Source organism: Macrotis lagotis, chromosome 1 (assembly GCF_037893015.1).
Source record: "Macrotis lagotis isolate mMagLag1 chromosome 1, bilby.v1.9.chrom.fasta, whole genome shotgun sequence".
Lineage (NCBI taxonomy): Eukaryota > Metazoa > Chordata > Mammalia > Peramelemorphia > Peramelidae > Macrotis > Macrotis lagotis.
Window position 1 is genome coordinate 572970338 of NC_133658.1, and position 21671 is coordinate 572992008.

Here is a 21671-nt window from a genome sequence, read left to right on the forward strand (position 1 = left end):
TAAAACATTGCAAATAATTTTGGACTTGTTCACTGAGTCAGTTTTATTGAACTTATCCCCCCCCCCCCCCTTTTATTCTTTGTTATAAAGGAATGCTCTCTGGGAACAGGGGTGTGCAAGAAGCATAGTAGAAAATTAAGGTGACATTAAAACAAAAGATGGGCCCTTTTTCAGGGAGAAATTTGGGATCTTTTAAAAGGACAGTATAATTTCCCTAAAGACTGTTCAGATTGTATAAACTATCAGCTGTATATTACATTCTGAATAGGCATCCTTCAAGTACTTGATCTGTGGATATTTGAGTTAAAACTTCTCGACAGACCTTTCACTGCTTAAGATTTTACTGTGCTCTTCATTTAGGTTACTGTTCAATTTCAATTAAATTCTATATTAATTTGCTATATCTTTACTAATTAAAAATTATGGACATATTAGATATTGAGTGTCAAAGAAGGGAAATTTAAATTATTTTTGAAAAGATCAATGACATAACTTTGCATCTCTGTCCATTAAAAAAACTCCAAAAACCTAAACCCAAACTGGATCTGTGTGATTCATGATAGGGATTTCTGCAGATGAAATTCTTCAACCATGAGAATCAATACATTCTCCATAATGTTTTGTTTTAATTCGTTGCTTGGAGTATTGAGAGGCTAAGTGATGTGTCTCTGGTCACATTTTAGTCTGTCAGAGATTAGACAAATCTAGATCTTTCTAACTTTAATAGCTCATTACAAATTGAGATCTATATTCTTACTTGATCCTCACAACTTCATAAATTCCTGAGAAGAAATTTGTTTTACTATCTTTATTCTGAGATAATAAATGATCACTGTAATTAACCTGAATTGGTTTCCTGTTTGTGATGTTTCTGCTTATATAACTGTCACCATGTATAAAGATGCATTTTCTAGTTCTGCTTTTTCAACTTGGCAAAAATAGTTGGAGGCTTCCCATGTTTCTCTGAGTTTATTTTCATTATGTCTTTTGGGTAAACAGTATTAATTCCATTACATTAACACATCACAATTTATCCAGTCATTCTCTAATCAATGTTTCTGACTTTGCTTTACACAGACACATATATATATATATTAATCCCAAAAAAGTACTGCTAGGAATATATAGGTGTCTTATGAGCACTTCCTTTCTTATCACTGACCTCCTTAGATTATATTCTTAGTAGCAACATTGCTGAATGCAAGGGTATGGGCAGTTTACAAATTTGCCTCATATAATTCCAGAATGTTTTCCAGAATGGTATAATCAATTCACAGTCAATAACAACTATGTAGTAGTGCATTTGTCTTCTCTCCAATACAATTTCCATCTTTTATCACCTTTAAAGATAAACACTCTCTGACTTCCAGGGCCAACTCTCTACCCTTTAGGAGTTATCCTGGGGGTGCAATGAATAGAACACTGGCTCTGGAGTCAGGAGGACCAGAGTTCAAATCTGATTTCAGACACTTAATAATTTCATAGCGTGACCTTGGGCAAGTCACTAAATCCCATTGCCTTGAAAACAAACAAACTCAAAAAAAGTTATCCTGCAGCTATTGTCACTATTTTGCAGATGAGGAAGCTGAAGATAAACCATGTTAAATAACCAGGTTTAGGTTACATAATAGTACAAGGAACTGAACCAAGGTCATCTTGATTCTATATTAAGTATTCTTTTCATGCTGCCATTTCTCAGCTCTATTTCTTGTGTTAAGCTAAAACTTGCCTCTGGGATGACGCCTGTCTTTAGTTTTATTCCTAAGTTACAGAACGACACAGAAAAAATTTACTCCCTTTATCATCATACTTTACCACTCTTCAAGTATTTGAAGATGTCTATCAATCCTCCCATCTGGCTATTTCCAATGATGAGCTGAGTGCAAGCTAGGATCACAGATTTAGGGTTGGAACTGATATTAGAAGCTAATGAATTCTTGACTGGTCTTTCAATTTTCATAATCAATTTTCCAAATTAACCTCCTTTGGATGTCCTTTATACTTAACTATGGTAAATGTGGCACCAAGAACTGAAGATAGTACTCTAGACATAGTCTGATCATTGCATAATACAATGAACTTTTTTACTTTGTATGAACTTATATTAATGTTTTGCAGTCCAAACTCCTGGATATTTTTAAATTTTTTTTTAAAAATTTATTTCCAATTTCATGCAAACAGAGTTCTCAAAATTCATTGTTTTGCAAACTTTTAAGTTCCACTGGATATTTTTTTGCATTAATTATTAAGAAATGGGTCTCTTCCATTAAATACTACAATTTAAACAAAGAAGCAAAAAAAGTTCAGATTTAGTACTTTACACTTAACTATGTTATGGTTCTAGACTCCAATGGTTCTATAAGGGCTTTAAAACTATGATCCTAGGACTATATTCTAGGATAATTGAATAACATTGACATTGTCCTGGACTACAGATATAATAAGAGCTGACATTTTCTTAGCACTTCAAAGATCACAAAATCCTTTATTTTGTTCTTTTTTTTCCATCAGAGCAAAACTGGGAGGTAGATACTACTATCATTTTCCTTTTTCAGTTGAGAAAACAGCACAGCTTTCTCAAGGAATTTAATTGAGAAGACAAAGAAAATATAGGTTAATAAATAATAGGTTAACAAAATTTAATTACTTTTAGCTGGAAGAATCAGAAAACATTTTATTGATGAGCAAGTACCCAATATGAACTTTAAATGAAGTGAAGGATTTCAACAGGCAGAAATAAAGAGGGAGGGCAAATTTTAATTAGGGATAGCATTACTAAGCATATATCAGAAATATGAGAGGGGTAGGAGGGAGAGTGAGACACACACACACACACAAAGTAGGGAGGGAGGGGAAGAGAGAGAAAGGGAGAGCAATTTTTCTTGTAGTAAAGTGAGTGCCTATCAATTGGACAATAACTAAACTATGAAAACTGTATTCTAAGAAATGATACTGATAGAGAATGAACACAGCAGGAACAGAACAATTTATATAATTGCTACAATGATGTGCAGGAATCAACATTGAATGAATTAGTGATCAATGAAATGCCTTCAGAAGACTGATGATGAAGACTGTTTCCCTGCTCTTCTTAGTGGGGCAGAATGAGACAAGTATTTGAACAAGTTCAGTGTATTTTTGCTTGGCTAAAACAATCTGTTACAAGGCAGGTGTGTGCATGTGTGCATTTTTTAGTGGAGAAGGGAAAATGGGGAGAGTGTTGTGGAGAGAGAGTAAGTGGAGAGGGATAAGTGATGCAAATAAAGATGTCAATGTATATAAAAAACAGAAAAGAACAGAATGAAATTCAAAAGGGGATAGATGTATGCAAAGCAGTTTTGTTACTATAATATCACAATTACATTACATGTAATGGTTTATGGTTTCATTTTGAAAAAAAAATTATACTCTAGGCAGTACATTGTAGTAGCCTGTGTTGATGTGGATCTAGAAGAATGAGAGTATGGTAAGAGAAAAATTACTAGTTTAGTTTGGCTACAAAGAGGTAGCCAAAAGGTATGTCAATTTAAATGATAAAATTTACCACCTTTACTTATCAGAATTCTTACTACCCCCCCACCCCAGGTTCAGTTTAGGGGATACTTCCCTGATCGACCTAGATGATAGTGTTCTCTCCCTCCTCAAATCATTTTATACTTGTTTCTGGTACATCCCAAGTACTATGTAAGCTCTTGAGGGAGGATAGTTTTGCTTTTATATGCTCTGTATCAAAGTAGAGTACACAAGGCATTAATAAATGTTCGAAATAAATTAGAGGAGAAACCTAGTCAACATTATAGCTGAAGGGGCAAAACACTAATTGTAAACTTCTTGGAAGAGAAAAGGAAGAGTCAAAGATGGTTCTAAAATTTTGAGTCTGGTTACACCAAGAAGAGGATGATACGATCAATAAAAATATGCAAAGAAGGAACAGGGGATTTTGAAGGATAATTGATGAGTTTAGTTGCAGGCATATTAAGTTTGATGTACTGGGGAGGAGACTTTCAAGTTAAGGGGCAAGTATACTGAAGGTTGCTATATGGAAATGGAGAGGTATTCCAGTTGGATGGGAGGCACAGAATTCAAAGGTAACAGTTTGAAGGGATCGTAATGGCCAGAAGGAAGATCATTTTATAATCTGAAACTCAAGCAAAAGAGAATGTAGCAAAATTTTGAAGTATGATGATGGAATGAAAGTTCATGATTAATAGCTTGAATTCTTTCAGTAATGTAGGATAAGAAAGCTAAAGGTCAAATCGAGGACTTGAGTAGAAAGGAGGGCTTATAATAGCTGCTATGAGTAGAGAAGGGATCTGGATGAACAAAATTATTGCTGAATAGTTATGAGAACTCAGCTAAAAATTTAAAGTTGCAATGGATGAGACAGTAAGGCTATCATGACTTCTTTCTAGCAGGGATTTTGGTTCAGGAGTAAAAGCAGAGACAACTGATCTTAGGGTTTAACATTAATTAATTATTCAGAATTAGGGATTAATAATGACAAAAAGGTCGAAAAGATAAGATTCACAAGGTAAAGTACTCAAGGCTGGAGATGAGTGCTGCCTTGTTGAAACGTTCAAAGAGGATCTAATTTCAAAAATATAACAAACAGAATTCAGTTTCTTCTTTTTTCAGCTTTTGGAATATGAAGTAATTTAGGCTAGGTTTAAACAATTTTTTTCCTGTTATCCCAGACCAAAAATAAAGGGATGACTCACATATACCAGATAATTTACTAGAAAATTGACAACAAACTATTTTTTTTAGAGAGATTAAAATGGTTTTTTAATTAAGGCATCTTAAGACATCCTCTCAAGAGGAGAGGAGCCAAATTGAATAGTTTTAATTGATTTAATCTGAAACTTTACAGATCTAAGTTTTCAGTAAATAACTTGACTTCCAAGATGTAAATTTTCCCTCCCCCCCCAACCTTCTACCAACTATTTGAGAAATTACAGTAAGTTGGAGTTTTGCTCACACCCACCAAATTATTTTGGGGAAGAGTATCTGATTAATGCAATAACAAATCTTGATTCCAGGGAGCTAATGATGTAACACATTTCTTTCCCTTCAGGACAGAGGTGGTTGAATTCAAATGTTGTACTGATTTTTGTGTTTTTAGACATGGCAGAAATTTAGTTTCCTTTCATTTAAGTGTTTGCTATTGAGTGAGGGCTTCATAAGGTCAAGTGAGCAGTATATTAAGAAGTGGCAGCAACGTAAAGCCAAAAGAACTTGACATTTTTAAAAGGAAAATTAGAGCAAATAGTTTATAAAATCTGTCTGAAAATAACTTCTGAAAAATATCAAAACTCAATAAAATTAACTACTAAACCTAAATAAAACAGAGACTTTTATAAATTATCTAATATTACAATTTTCTCCACAGCATCATTTGGGTCTGTCCCCTAGTCTTCTAATCTAATCCTAGATTTAAAGGCAGAGGATAGCACAGAGGATAGTGCTGAACCTGTTATCAGGAACATGAGAGTTCAACTAGGGCCTCAGACAATGACTAGTTGGCTGACTGTGCAGTCTACCTCTGGGGTTGTTACTGGGATCAAATGAAATAAGATTTGTAGAAAATACTTAGCACACTCTGCTCCCCTAGACTTGCCTTCATTTTTAGTCACCCTAAACCAGGCTCCCCCTCTCACTTTTTGCTCTCTCACTTTCTCACTCTTGAAGGCCTAGTGTGGTTGAAAGATCATTAGATTTGCTCACTTCTATTACTTACTAGCTAGAGACAACTAGTGTGGAGCAGTGGAGTGCTGGGTCTGCAGGCAGGAAGACTTGAGGGCAAATCCAGCCTCAAAATATTTCCTAGCTGGTAAGCTTGGCTAAGTCAACCTCTGACTTGGTTTCCTCAACTGTAAAATAGAGGCAATAAAAGCCCCTTCCTTATGGTGTTGTTGGGAGATCAAATAAGCACATGTAAAGCACTTGGGGCAATGTTCAGATGCTTGTTTCCTTCCTACTTGCTTTCTTCTTCCAAGTTACCTCGAGAAAAATCATGAAATTTCTGTTTGTGAAATATCTACTCACAAAATAGGAATAATGTGTATAGCTCTTAACATTAATAGTTTACTACAGATCGTCACTTTGTAAATGAGGCAGCTGAATTTCAGAGGCATACAGCCAAAGAGCGTTAGATACAGGACCTCTATGTCCTGTACTCTTTTTTTAAAAAAATTTAATTTAAGGCTATGGGATTAAATGAGTTACCCAAGGTCACACAGCTAGGCAATTATTGTCTGAGGCTGGCTTTGAACTCAGGTCATCCTGACTCCAGGGCTGGTGCTCTATCCACTGTACCACCTAGCTGGCCCCCAGTCCTGAGCTCTTTTTATCATACTTTACTATGTAAGAATTAAATAATATTGTGTAAATGCAAGGTATTTTATAACCTCTGCAAATGTTATTCACTTCTCTCACTTGAATATGTCTTCTGAATGAGTCTCTCTACTTATATTTACATCATACTTTAATATTTATAAAGCACTTTCCTTAAATAATAGATAACTCAGATACTTTCACTTCATTTTACAGATGAAGAAATTGAAGTTTAGTTTGTTTAAGTTTGTTGTGACTGGTCCAAAGTCACAGAGCTATTGAGTGCAGGAGCTGAAGCTCGTACTCAGCTTTTCTGACATGCCATTATTTCACATTGTCCTAAGTCTCTTACCCTTTCTCATAGTCTAAATCACTGTTGTGAGATTTCTAAAGGATAGTTTGGATCATGTCACTCCAATGCTCAAAAATTTCCAGAATCCTCATTCATCTAATCATCAAGCAACACACATCAGATGCCTATAGTGGTACAGAGAACACAATAATAAGCTTAGTCACTGGCTGAGATTAAAAATTTGGATAGTGCCATAGACTGTTTCTTCATGGAGCCTTAAGGCTAATCATATAGCGATGATATATAAATATCTGAGTGTACCAAAAAAGGTAGAAAATCAAGGAGTATATATTTAAGGGGAAATTAGTGAAGAGGAGTCTGAAGTGGAAAGGAATCAAAAGAAGGATTCTTAGAAGAGATGGCATATGAGAGGGAATGAAGGAATTCAGTAGATGAAAAGTGGAGAGGACATTTCCAACCTAATAAACATCATGAAAAAGGTGCAAAGGACTGAGAGTACATTGTTTGGTTTGGGAAGAAGGGAGAAAGCTGACTCCAGTTTAGATGTAACATAATGGCTAGAGGGAAGTTTAACAGTAGATGAGGTTAGAAAATAGGCTGGGCCAGTTTCAGAAGGCTTTAAATGCAAGCAAAGAAGGTTAAATTTAAAGTAGTATTTAAATAATTTTGAGCTAAGGAGTGCTGTAAGCAGGTTTATATATAATGAATATTACTCCAAAAGCAATATAAAGGATAGACTTGTATGAAAATGGAGTTGAAGAGGCAAAGAATGGAGGACAGAACTACTTAACTGGGTTCTGAAAAAACCCCCAAGTTTCTTTGATGGCCTTTAGACCCTCTATCATTTGGTCCCAATATAACTTTGTGGTCTTATCTATTTTCTACTATTCCCTTTCACATACCTTACATGCTAGTCAAACTGTTTTCCAAAAAAGTTGCCTGTGTCCTATTTCCATTTAAATTGTGCAGGCAGGAAGAAAACAGGCCAGACTGCCTTTGGGAAATGGTTCTTGGAATGGAACAGAGGTTTAATCTCCCCTTAAAGGCTAAGATCATTTACCTTTTTTATGAGGACATACCTGATTTATTGCCCCTCTCCACCCCTCAATTCAAGTTTTTTTTTTTTTTTTTTTTTTGCAAGGCAATGGGGTTAAGTGGCTTGCCCAAGGCCACACAGCTAGGTAATTATTAAGTGTCTGAGACCGGATTTGAACCCAGGTACTCCTGACTCCAGGGCTGGTGCTTTATCTACTATGCCACCTAGCCGCCCCTCCACCCTCAATTCAGAACAAATTTCTCCTACCTTGTTCTCACAGCAACTTTTTTTTTTTTGCATCTACTGAATTTTCATAGCACTTAAAAGCAAAACAAAACTCATCTTGGTGTACTTTCACATTCTACTTCTTAGTGAAATCATTCATTTCTTAATTTCCATGTTATATACTAAGTAGCAAATGAAGACTGTGATTGTTATTTTCCCCCATATCCTAGTACAGTGAATTGTATATGGTATTTATACTAAGAAAATATTTGTTGTAGAATGAATAAATAAAGGTAGTTAAGAATCTCTTGCAAACAAGTGGATTTTTTTTTCCAAGAGAAGGTACCAAAAGACACTATCTGACATCTTTTCTGATATACCTGTCATCTGTCCAGATCCTTATTCACTCCTATCATTTGCTTTGCCTTCTGCCTGGAATGACTTCAAACAGAACAAAGTTAGAATGGAAGCTCCTTGAGATTGATTTTTTCCCCCAGGCTTTTTGCCCTCCTATTCCTGTTGACTGATGCTTCATGAAATGAATTCCCATTTTCCTAATTCCATTGTATAAATTCTTTGATTTTTCAAGGCTCTCTGTGAAGTCTTTCTCAACTATATTTTTGTCCATATAAATATTTCTCTACTTTGAACTTATCTGTCCCTGTTATTTGGACACTTATTGGAACTATCCTTTAGGAAAAGGGAAAAAAATGCATTTGAAATCTTGCTGGTATTTGCAAGAATTTGTTATTTTCCTTTTTATAGGGATTTAATATCTGCACTTTCTGATTAGCACTTTGGATATTGGAAGGTAATAGGTTATAATGTAAGTTATGGTTTAATTTTGAAATTCTAAATTTAATTTTTAAAATGATTTATTTTCTAATCATTCTGTGGGCTTGGGGACATGTCAAGATTTGAAATGACTTTTAATAGAACATCATGATATTAATGTTTAATATTATGCTTAATATACTTTCTTAGATGCTACATTCCAATCTCAAGATCATATACACCAATGTCTACATGCACACACATACATATAACACATGGTCCCTTATGGCATGTTATAAATTTTGGATTCAGGTTTGCAATTCTAGGTGTTGAACACATTTTAAAATGTAAGCTTTCTTCTCCCTGATTTACATCTGAGCTGTTGGAAGGCATATAAACCTTAAGAGAAAGGACATATTCATTTTCATTTATATAGCTGCCATTATCTTTTGAAATTCACAGGTCTAATAACAAGGAAAATGTTTTAAGTAGTGAAGATTTAGTTGCTAAATAGCATTTCTGAAAGTTTCACAGGCGGTTTCTCTCAACCAAATTTCATGGTTTCATATAGAATTTAAGCAAAATCATGTTTCTGGATCTATGACATATAAATGAACAAAATGAGTTCAATGAAAAATGCAACTACATAAATGGGATTTAAACTGCAGCAATTTTGCCCTGCCTCTCTTCATTCTGCGGTTAGGGACATAAGGTCTTTGGGTTATTTGCTTTCTTAGCAAAAGCCACAGCAAAAAGCTGAAAGTAAGATAGAGCTCAAAGCAAAATACTGATATAAAATAAGACTAGGAGAGAAAGTTTACTTTGGCAACAGGTCAAAGAGAAGAAAGAGAAGATAATGTTAAAAAAAATAAGAGAGCTATAGGGACTATTTACATTATTTAGTTATGGATATTTAAGTTAATGTCTTAAAACAAATTTACACACATAGAAGTTACCCAAAATAAAGTTTTTCATTAAAGAAAGCATAAAATAATAAAGATTACAGAGACAATGAGGTAAGAGCACCTTTTTAACCTCAAAGTTCCAACATCAGAAAACAGGCACTTATCAAATGCTTTCTGCGTGCTATAATATCAATGTGAGCCCTTATTACTAACAAAGCACCACACATATCTACAAGATTAATGAAAGAAAAATAGTAGTTAATACTTTTATTTTCATATTAAGACATCCCCCCCACCCCAGGTTGTGTGTGTGGGGTTTAAAGGGAGTGCGATAATAGATCTGATTATCTATCTTCTACAATAGTAGAATTCCACGAATGACAAGAACCTAGAAAAAGTCTATTTTTTATTCAAGGAAGTTTTTGGGGAACAGAAAGTTTGGAGTAATAAGACCAAGGTGTCAGACCTAGTCCTGACACTGAAAAGCTATGTGATCTTGAGCAAGGTAACCTCACTGTGCCTCAGCTTCCATTTTCTAAGTGAAATGGTTAGGTTAGATTTAATGTCACTCGTAATTCAAGACTTGATGAGTTTTATATATAAAATATTGAAAGTAGATCCCTATTGTCACTGAGACAGATGTTCCCTTCAATGATGCTGATCATGACCCATCCATGAAGGACTGTTCTCTGAGGTGCTATTCTATATCTTCCCATAAATTCACTACAGGAGAACCATTCAACATGTTGAATGGCCTTCCTTGTTTACTGCTGACTTTATAAGAATACTGACAGAGTACACAGGTTATTTTAAACTTGTGACCAGAACATATTCTGCATATAACTTCTTTTATGACATGCTTTAAACTGCTTCTTCTTTGTAATTCCATTATTTCTAATGGGTTGCAACCAGTACATGCCCACCATCTGTATCCCTTTCAGCAACTGTAGAGATTGTTGGCTATGGTGTTGTATGACTCAGCCAAGCAACAATGGGAGGAAGAATAATGATTGGAAGAAGATGGGCCATTTTTTTGAGGAGAAACCTGAGATCATTAAAAACAAACCAAAAAACAACCTCAATTTCCCAAAGTCAATCTAAGATTTTCCTTCTCCTCTTATTCAATTCTGGGTCATATACTCATATATAATATACCTATTGTTTTATATATCTATTTATATATACACCACACACACACACACACACACACACACACACACACACACACACACACACACACACACGCCCCTAATGTTCTTTAAGTTGTTCTTCCATTTGTACAAGTGTGGATGACAGATTTTTTACTCACTGGTTCTTTCATATATGGTTAGGGCAAATGCTTCAGAGTAATGGTAGAACTCAGTTGGCATGCTCTGTAATGTTTTAGGGTTTGATGTAATCAACACAATGTCCTCCGGAAAAGGAACAACCAGAAGACTTTGCTATTTACAAAGAATCCCTCCTTGCCTAGAATTCTCCCTTTGCATACAAATGCCAGTTTTACTTCAATTGCTTTTCCAATTTTTGTGTCATGCTCCCTCATCCCTCCCTGCATCATTGGTATTTCCTCATCCACTGTCCATGATGATGAGAGGTTTGTAACAAAAAAATCATTATGGATCTTTTAGCTTTAATTTGCTTGTTGTTTTTCCAGTTTCATTTATAAATGCTTTCAGGATGACTTAGGGCATTTTAGGTGTCACAACAGATAGAACACTGCTCTAAAGTCAGGAAGATCTGAGTGTGAATCCTAACCTGGACTTTTACCTGTGTGTCCTTGGAGGAATTGCCTCCCCTCTCTGGGCCTCAGTTCCCTTATATTTAAATAGAGGAGTTGGACCGGATAACCTCAGAAGTCCCTTCCACCTTTAAATCTCTGACCCTACAACTGTGTTTATAAAGGTCTCTTACCAGATTGTTTTTAAATTGGGTTTTCTACTGTTATTAGGCAGTACAGTACTATTCTTCATCTCTCACCTTCCATTTTCAAAAGATTTAATTAAATTTATAAATCTGAATTGGTGGTCTTTAGCAGGCATTTCTCTCTGCTTGGCAAGTAAGTTAAATGTTTGCTTTGTCATTAATAGGATTTAAGTTCTTTTGTTCTTATTTTGGAAATTGGTTTATAATGGTTAAACTTTTGAATGACTGAAAAAAATCAGGACAGATATCCTTTCTATCAGACTTCTCTGTCTCTCTCCCCTCCAAAACTTATGATGAAATCAATTCTGCCAGTTCCTTTATTGCTCTCCAAAGAAAACGTGGAACCATTTTTCATTTAGCTACTTCTGTCTTTTGTTTTTTTAAATAATGAGAATGCCAAGATTAATATAATTCAATTCTTCCAAAATTAAGTCTGCTCATTGAAGTGGGTAAGGACTTCATATTTAAAGAATAAACACCTAGTCTAATATTTAGAGATAGTCTAAAAACTGTGATTCTTACTATTTCCTCTTCCCTCTTCTTATGGTCACTGCAGAAATGGAATAGGGTGGGGTTAAGAGTATAGGATTGAGGGTTACCTTTGCATTTTTCTGTTTCAGAGGCTGCAATGGTAAAAAGAATTTATCAGTTAAGCAGCCTGCCTGCTAGTGTTGAACCTCTCTGCCCTTAGTTAGGATGGAAGCTCAGAAAGTAAACACAAGTCTATTTCTAGGACTATAGAGGTTAAAGAAATCATCCAGAACTTGTATTTTGCTGGCATAGGCAGAACCCATTGTCACCTCCAAACCTTGATAAGGTACTGGAGGACTCTGTGGAAACAAATGAAAGAACTTTGCTTTTTTTATTTAAATAAAAGGAAAAGCAATCTTATGTAGAGACACAAAACATTCTAAAAGAGAGTCCCTAAGTGAGAATTTCATAACTTAAACTATATTACCAGATCTGTTAAAAATGGTTTAAATTTCATTTTATATTAATGTTTCTTCTTAAAAAAGTGATAATAAACTGTTCACTGGAAATGAGAGTAACTATATAATCTTACTTAAGTGTTGCTGAATATTAGAGCAGGAAGGACAACATCTGCTTCAAACCTTACATTTTAGAGATGAGGAATTTGAAGTCCAGAAAGGCACTGACTTGCCAAAGGTCGGTCAGTTGAGTCAGAGGCAGACTTGGAACTGAGATCCAGGTCCTCTCACTCTCCATTACATTATGGAAACTGTTGAAATGTTCATTGATTAAATTAATACAACTCCAATAGGAATGATTAACTTAAATTTTCATCATTCTAAACTTCTAATTTATTTTGCTGAAATCCTGCAAGCTAGACTGAGATGCTAGTGTTATTTAGTATTTTCATATTGAATTAATGTTGATTTAAACAACTACTAAGCTATAGGAACATGTTATTTTACAAATGCTGACATCATCATCAAAGCAACATGAAAATCAGGTCTCCCAAGGTTACTGTAAATATCCCCCCAAATCCTCATAACATCCATTAGTTGATCTGGTAATCTGGTAAATATGATTACAAAAACAAATTACTCAGAATTTTTACTTTTGTGCTTAATGAAATAATTAAAAAAAACAAAACAAAACTAGAGGCTGGAAGAGAGTTTACCAAATGAACTAGCTAGTTCAATACTAGTAACCGAATAACTCAATCCTGACATAATTAAATTAAGAAAATTTTCACATGAGCAATTTCATATTCTTTTACAGCAATTCTGAATTTTGTCCCTTTAGAAAGACAAATTATAGTGGGAAAGTAAAAATCTTATTCTATTTCTGTAGTACTTTAATTCTTTATGCCTCCCCAGCTCCAAAGCAGTTTCTGGTATCTATCTCATTTTATCTTCAACAACCCTATGAAGTAGACATTATCCCATTTTTATATAGGAGGTAACTAAGGCACAAAGGACAAAGAATTTGGCCATTAGAGATCTTGGATAACTAGTCCAATACCCTCATTTTATAGCTGAGGAAACTGAGATATTAAGAAAATTAAGTGACTTGTCTGAATTGAGACACTTAGATAGTAATAAGAGATGTAACTAAAATCCAGGTTATCTAACAGGTCAGTCAGTACTCTCTACTTATTAAGCCACTTAAAAATGTTTGATAAGTTTGATAGATTTTTAAATCTTAAAACTGGAAAGAAACTCAGATAACGTGGTAAAACCCTCTCTTTTTATAGATAAGGGAAATGAGACCAAAAGCAGCAAAAAGATGTGACAGGTGGCTAGCAAGTCAAGCTTATATTCAAACCCAGGGTTTTGGACACCCAATCCAGTCTACTACATCATGCTGCTTTCATCTCCAACAATTTTAGGGCTAAAAAAATCATTTAACTGCAGCAATTATGTGCAAATTTAAGATGAGGCTGTGAAGAAAAACTTCATATCTGAAAAATGGCAGAAATTTAGGAAGGCAGAAGATGATTTTTCTGTAAAGAAGGATGACTAATAAAACAATCTGTTTCATGTGATATTGACCCTCTAATGCAAGAGATCTGACTGTACACTTAACCATTTTTGTGCATTAATGGAAATCTGAAGATGCCTGAAGAAAGATACTGCTCTAGATCCCTGAGTCTGCTACCTACCATAACCCTTACATTCTTCTGGGTCATACAACTATAAAAAGACAGTAGCATTCCTCTGTTTCTCTTGTATTCACAGTGAGTAGCAAGATTAATGTTATTAGGATGACTAAATGTCAGCCATTGTGCTATGGATTCTGGGGTGGCTCCAACAATAATGCCATCTATGCACATGCACAGATAGCACATTTACTACTACATGCAGAGTGAGGATACATATTATCATCTAAGTCATTTTTCTTAGCTGGGTCTTAGTTTTCTCATTTGCAGAAACTAAATATTCTTTAAGGTTCTATCTAGCTCTACCATTATATGACTTTATTTCACCTGATCTTCATAATAACAAGGGAGGTGGTAGGGGAAGGAGGTATTACTACTACCCCTATTTCAGAAATGAGTAAAAAGGCTTGAGAGTTGAGGCAACTTGCTACTGGGCATAAAATGGTCAGACTGAGTTCTATTAGTAAAAATGTAGGTCTTTTTTACAGGACTCTTCCTGTAAATATTTATTTTATGGTTCCATTATGATTTAAACCTTTGTTTAAAGTATTTACTCTGTTTTTTTGTTTCCTTCAGATATAAATTACAATTTTCTAAAGTTTTGATTTTTCAAAAAAAGGGGGGGAATTTCTCCATTTGTTCTAAGCATAGAGATTTTCTGTAAAAAGTTTCAGAACATTTACTGGAAAGTAAAATCAAGTTACTTTAAGGGAAGAAAAACATTAGACACAACGTTTTAAAAATACATGAAAAGAAATTCTTGATAATATGTGCAGTAATGGTTTTAGTATAGACAGAAATAGCTGTATTTCATGCACCTAACATAAATAGTAAATATAGAAACAATACTTTAGAGGTTACATTTTCTCAACCTAACAAGGTTTATAAATATCAAAGTGACTGTAAATCTCCCTGCTCATAATCCAAATGAAATCAACTCAAGAAAATGTCCCCAAAAGGCTTTATGATTTCATTCAATTTTTATAATAAAATTACAAAAGTTGACCATAAGGAAGAATGATGGCTGTGAAATTCTTTTCAAAAGAGAACAGAATGAGTCTTTAAGAATAATTTATATTCTCACCTGCATTTCTCATTTGTAGAGACTAAATAATCTTTAAGGTTCTATCTAGCTCTACCATTACATGATTTTAATTCATTTGATCGTCATAATAATACAGTGAAGTGGTGGGGGAAGGAGGTATTTACGTATCCCTGTTTCAGACATGAGTAAACAGGCTTGAGAGTTGAGGCAACTCTTGGGCTTAATGCTTTTCTTAATGTTATTAATGTTGATTTTTCTAATTTTAAGCTATGAAGAATGATTATTGCTTTTTTTCATGTCTCTTTTACTATTATGATACTGTAAGAACTGAAAACTAAATAAAGCTAAAATTCTTTTATGTCAATATACAATATTCAGGAAATCATTTTATAAGTGTGATTTAAGGTAAAATGTAAACTAAACCAATAAAAACTCAAAATGAAAAGAATGTTCCTAAATGTGATGAATAAAGACATATGGGAAGACTTATACACAATTATTATAACAATAAGTGAAAAAATAACAACCCCTACCCCAACAATTGTAACTAAATGCTGCAAAATTAAAATGACCAGGTTTAGCCCCAAGGATGAGCCATGAGAGGTATTCCCCCTGGATTTTTTGCAGAGGTTGGAAGGTGAGGTATGGATATATAATGCTGCTGATAATGACAACCTTTTTTGACATGTGAAAGATTTTTGTGGACCAACCCCCCTCAAAACTCCCTTACCTTTTCATCCTTTATTATAGGGAATGGATCTCCAGGAGAAGATGTGGGTAGGAATATGAGAATTTTATTTAAAAGGAAAAAGGAAATAATGTACTCTTTCTGGTCAGGGTTTACAAGACCAAGGGTATATGTATTTATAATGCATACATGTGTGTGAATATAATTATGCACACATATTTACATGCACGTGTATTATACACATATAAATTTAAAAGCCTTCATGTGCATTTAATTCTCATGCTATATTCATATGGACATGCATATTATACACATGTATGTTTAAACAAAAAGATCATATGTATATAAATTTGAAAAGCCTTCATTAAGCTTTTACTTAGGACTGTTAGTGGATGATGTCACAATACTCTGTATGTATCATATAATGAAACTAACTAACTGTGCTGAGGGTGGCCACTTGGTGATTAATGTTTTGATCACAGAAACTCATAAAGCCAAATATAAAGATGTGGAGGGAAGGGTTGCAATCTGCAAAATTGGACAAAGTATTCACACTAATAAAATCACAAATCTGAAAGTAATGAAGTAAAAAAACATACCTCTTTATTCAACAATTCTTTCATAATTTCAAGGGCTATGTTTATGATATTCAGAATGAAGCAAATATAGACAAGGATCAGTTGAATCAGAATGAAAGGACATTTCTTCCCTTTCAGAAAAGACTGTGGACAAGGCTATTCTACTTTCTCAAGAAAGTCCTTTTTTTAAGATTAGAGAGAAAAGACTCTTATGTGTTCCTCTCACCTGAAGCTGCTGTAGCATTTGTAGGGGTTGAAGCAGCTGCTTGAATCCGAGCATGGGGAGGGATAAGGATTGTAGCCAGAGGTGGGTTACTTGACAGTTCTAAGAAAAAGTAAAAAAAAAACCAGTTAGATTTCACTTATAACACTGAATGTCAAATAAGCAGATAACATCTTTTGAAGAGAGAGGTTCTAGAATGCTTTCAACTAAGGCTGACTATTAAAGATGATGATATAATAATTCTTTAAAGGCAGTGCACATTTGTCAATATGCAGGGTGGTCTACCTCCAAAGAATGCATTTTCTTATATGTGGGCTTTAATAAATATATATTACAAAAAAGAAATTGGAGGATGAGGGTATGGCAGATATACATCAGATGTTCCTTGCAGATTAATGGATGCATTATAGACTTGAAAAGTTTAGAAAACTGTCCTATCTGGATTGAGATAAAGTATTTCCTAGAAGTATGATTTCTTATCAGCTCAAGTTATTATTAAGAAACATGGAAATTAACTCAGGAAAAATCCAATGTCATTTTACTATAGACAGCACATTTAATCTGACATTTTACTTTTAGGAAAGGCAGAAGGATCATTAGTAGCTGATAATCCATGGAAAAAAATAATAAGGCTTGTCCTTCATTTTTAAATAAGACCACAACATCAAGGAGATGAAGCCATGACAAACATGTGAACTGGATTTGAGTGAGGGGGATACTATGCTACGTCACCAGCCTCACTTTCTCCTCCAAAGCCATCTGGGTCTAGTGGCCAGATAGGAATCAGGACAACTAGGGGATGGCCCTGGATGTGAGGCAATGAGGGTTAAATGACATGCCCAGTTAATAAATGGCAAATGTCTGAGGCTGGATTAGAATTCCACAACCTTTATTCCAAGGTCAGTGCTCTATCCACTATACCACCTAGCTGCCCTTATGGGGGGGAAAAAAGGAATAATGAAGAAGGAAATGTGGTTTATGGGTGGGGTGGACATTAGACTTGGAGTAGGGGAGATCTGAATTCAAAAACTACCTCAGACATTTACTAGCTGTGTGACCCTTGGCAAGTCACTTAACCTTAGTTTAATGTCTTAATTTCTTTGTCTGTATTAGATTAAATGACTCTGAGGTCTCTTCTAGAGCTAAATCTAAGATCCTACTATGTTTTTCCTGGAAAGACTTTTTTGTGAAAACAGCAAAGCCCCTTTCAAATACAAGAGTAGACATTGTCACTAGTGTCCAAAGAAGTCCTTTGTGCATTTCAAAAATATCACCTCACTGGTGTTAGTAAAGAGAAAAACATTTTTAATGGAAAGCTTTCTATGATCACGAGTTCCACATTAAATGGAAATCTGAATATTAAGTGATAATCTAAAATTTTCATCCAGAAGATATCGACTCCCCCCTATACGAAAAGTTTGAGGATAACACAGATAAAATAGTGATTTTTCAACTTTTAGTTCTTAAATCGACCTTTCCCTTTTTTAGTTTGAGCTATATTTCGTTATATTTTCTTTCAGGTGACAAATTTTCCTTCCAGTGTTGGTTCTTTCCTATCCCCAAAGGTCACTCAGTTCCTGGTCAATTAACAACCTTCCTATTAGGACTGTGTCAGATGCTCATTGGGTCTTTGGAGCACAGATTGTCTCCTGGGTTCTGGATGTGGAAGTATAGAGCACAACAGAGCACATATGGAATCATCAGGGATAGTTCCTGTCCAAAACATTATTATGGACATTATAGTCATTGAAATAAAGCTTCTATAATGGAAAACATACATTATATCATACTTAAATTTGTTCCACTAATATATAATATACTGTCTCTCTTCTCAGCAATAGTGTTGTAATGTATAATGCATCAATGAACACAAAACCAGGAAGGATGTGGGTTCATAATCCTCACTCCTATATAATCCTGACAAGCTCTATCAATTCTTTTGAGCCTCAGTTTTCGGATATGTAAAATGGAAATGTGAATACTTGCAAGTCCCTAAATTCACAGGGCAGTTGTTGGTAAAGTGCTTTGTAAACCTCAAAGTGCACAGAAATGTGATTTATTTTTTTGGGAGAGAACTGCGGCAGAGCAACTTAAATTTTGCTGTGCCTCCCCTCCCCCCTTATCTTTACAATCACTAGTTTTATGTTCTCCTCCAACGTCATTGTAGTTTTCTGCTTATAGATGTCTTATGCTTACCCTAAATTGGCAAATCATATTCCTGTGAATATCTTTTTTATAAAAAACATAAATGCAACATGATCCTCTGGAAAGCTTTGTTGAATAAACAAGATTCCTAAAAAATTCAGGAGACAAATAATATTGCAATATACTGTAAAATAAAAGAAAACTGGTAAAGGCTCTAGGTTTGCACTGTTAAAAATCTTTCTAATCTTGAGTACAAAATTCTGTTAAAGCTCTCCTCTTCCTTTGTTTAAAAATAGTGCCACATCCTTCATTAGAAACTAAAAAAAAGGGGAGGCTAGGTGGCAGTGGATAAAGCACTGGCCCTGGAGTCAGGAGTACCTGGGTTCAAATCTGGGCTCAGACACTTAATAATTACCTAGCGGTGTGGCCTTGGCCAAGCCACTTAACCCCATTTGCCTCGCAAAAAACCTAAAACAAAAAACAAAAAACAAAGAAACAAAAAAAAGTAGAGCTTCTTTTATATATGCATAAACCAGCCTTCCAAATCTGGACCTCTCCTTCCTTTACTGCCTCCCCCCAATATAAATGAATTTATCAGTGAAAACTGTTGTGTTTTAAAATTGTTATCAAGAGATCTGGAGTTCATTCAGATGTGAAACAGGGGAAGAAAGTGTTCCCCCTCTGCCCTATTTTGTTAAAAATTGGTTTATTCTGAATATAATATAAAATCAACAGGAACTGAGAGAGGTTCATTATCTTGCCTTAACTTGAGCCCTATGACATAATTAAGGATTACTCATTAAAAACTAGCCAGAGAAGAGTGCTAATCTTCATGTTACTTGTTGAAAGTTTTTGAGGAACTAGATAGAATCAGGATGGCTCATTCTTAGTTTAAAGCCTTTCCCAAATGAGACCATTAGGGAACCAAATTATGAGGCTCTTTCTTTCTCCATCACAAATTTTATTGAGCCCCTTATAAATATGTCAAATTTTAAAAAATGCTACTATTTAGAAATGTAGATATACTTAATGAATAGGTTTGGCAGCTTAATGATGAAGCATATTAGGTGTCTTACGGTATTTTCTCTAATCAGAAATTTTGAGGGTGGATTCTATTCTTGCTCTTAAACTACTTTGTAATATCATTCAAATTTAACTAGACAAAGAGCAAATTTGGGCTAGGGGCATCTGGCTTAGAAGTCATGATTTATTAATCAGATGTTGGGCATGCTATGGGGGATATTAAGGTTGAAAAATTGATGTTTTACTTGCTCACAAGTTTGGAAGAGTCATCTAGTCCAAACCTCTCATTTTATAGAAGAGGAAAATTAAGCCCAGAAAGTTGAAAGAACATATGCTCAAGGTCATTGAGATGGTAAGTAGGAGAGCTGGAATCTGACCCAGGCCCTCTGACTCTGAATCCAGCAATTTCCAATACATCATGTTTTGCTTTTACATGCCTCAAAAGAAAATAAAGATAACTGCTAGTTAAAAGAAATAATTAAATGTATCAACTATCTTATCAAAGAAAATATAATTGTGCTCACTGTATTAAGGCAGAGATGAGAGGGTAGATTTTATTATTTACATGCCTCAAATGTTTAAAATGAAATATTATCTGGAAAATTTCCTCATCTGGCAATACCTGATGAGGTTCTTTTGCTAACCCCAATTTGCTTTTTCATGCTTTAGGCAATTAGTTTAATTTTTCAAAATTTGGAGAACAAGTCTATGTTCTAATCTATATTATAATTATGTTGGCTTCAATGAGATCTCACTTTAGACCTTGTCTTTTAAACCTGAAGGTCCAATTTTGTTTACTCCATAATAATCAAATAACTTTACAAAATAACACTTTACAATTACCGGGTATCTAATTATATCTTATTTGATCCTATATCTACCCTATGTGAAAGAATACAAATATTACCAGTTCTAATTTACAGATGAGGAAAATTAGGTTCTGAGAATTTATATATTCAATTTATCACAACTGGAAATTTACTGAAGCAGGGACTAAAATTCAGAGCTTTTGATAGCAAGCCCAATATTCTACTAGGTCATGCTTCATATTGTGGTCCCCTGAAATCATAGAATTCAGGACTAAGGTCTTGAAATGAACATATGGTGACCATCCTACTTACCTCTATTTTTTTTTAAAAGACGAGGAGCCAAGAGTGAGACAGGATTTGAAAGGCAATAAGATAAGATTAGTTTTTCTCTTTCTGTTCAGAAACGTCACAGGACGGTCTATTTCCTAACTCAGTTCGGGACTCTTTCTAATACAGCACCACACAGCCTTCCTTCATCCTTTGAATCCTCTACAATTCCAATCATCCTCTCTGACAGTTGTATCAAAATGTTTATATGGTATACATGGTATTTCTAGATTGGAGTAATAGTTTTTAATTTGTTCTCTCAACTTTCTTAAGAGGCAGATATTCTGCTATTATCAAAGTCTAGAGTAGTACAATGAGTCTGTATTTTCAGGAAATCATCTATGACTAATCACATTTCCTTTTCCTTTACTGTAACCTCATATTGAAAAATTTGGATTACCATTCCTTAGTGTCTTAACTTCTTATGTGAAATTTTATTTCAGCTTATTTATATAATTTTCATCTTTTATCTTCATCCATTTGTTATTTTATTTCTTAGCCCATTATAGCATCAACTTAATTTCTGAGATTTCACTGGGTATTCTTTCCCAGATGTTTGATAAAAATCCAGATATATTAAAAGGCAAGTAATAGAATGATCCTTAGATTCCCATTTATTTTCTATTTCTAAGTCAGTTCCCACTCTTAGGAAAATAGGAAGGAGTCCATAAACTGATGCAGACTTGAGTTGTCATCTC

At 34.4% G+C, this 21671-nt stretch overlaps 1 protein-coding gene across 5 annotated transcripts in view; it reads right to left on the reverse strand.

Moving 5' to 3' along the window:
* The window catches only part of GSK3B (glycogen synthase kinase 3 beta), a 288812-nt gene that overhangs the window by 17979 nt on the left and 249162 nt on the right, over positions 1-21671 (reverse strand). For 4 of the 5 annotated variants that reach the window (XM_074214590.1, XM_074214593.1, XM_074214591.1 and 1 more), the window contains one exon: positions 16673-16771. In XM_074214590.1, the coding sequence (XP_074070691.1) occupies positions 16673-16771 (99 nt within the window). Of the gene's footprint in view, positions 1-12626; positions 12750-16672; positions 16772-21671 lie in introns of all 5 variants that reach the window. The other variant, XR_012474092.1, reaches the window with a different exon arrangement.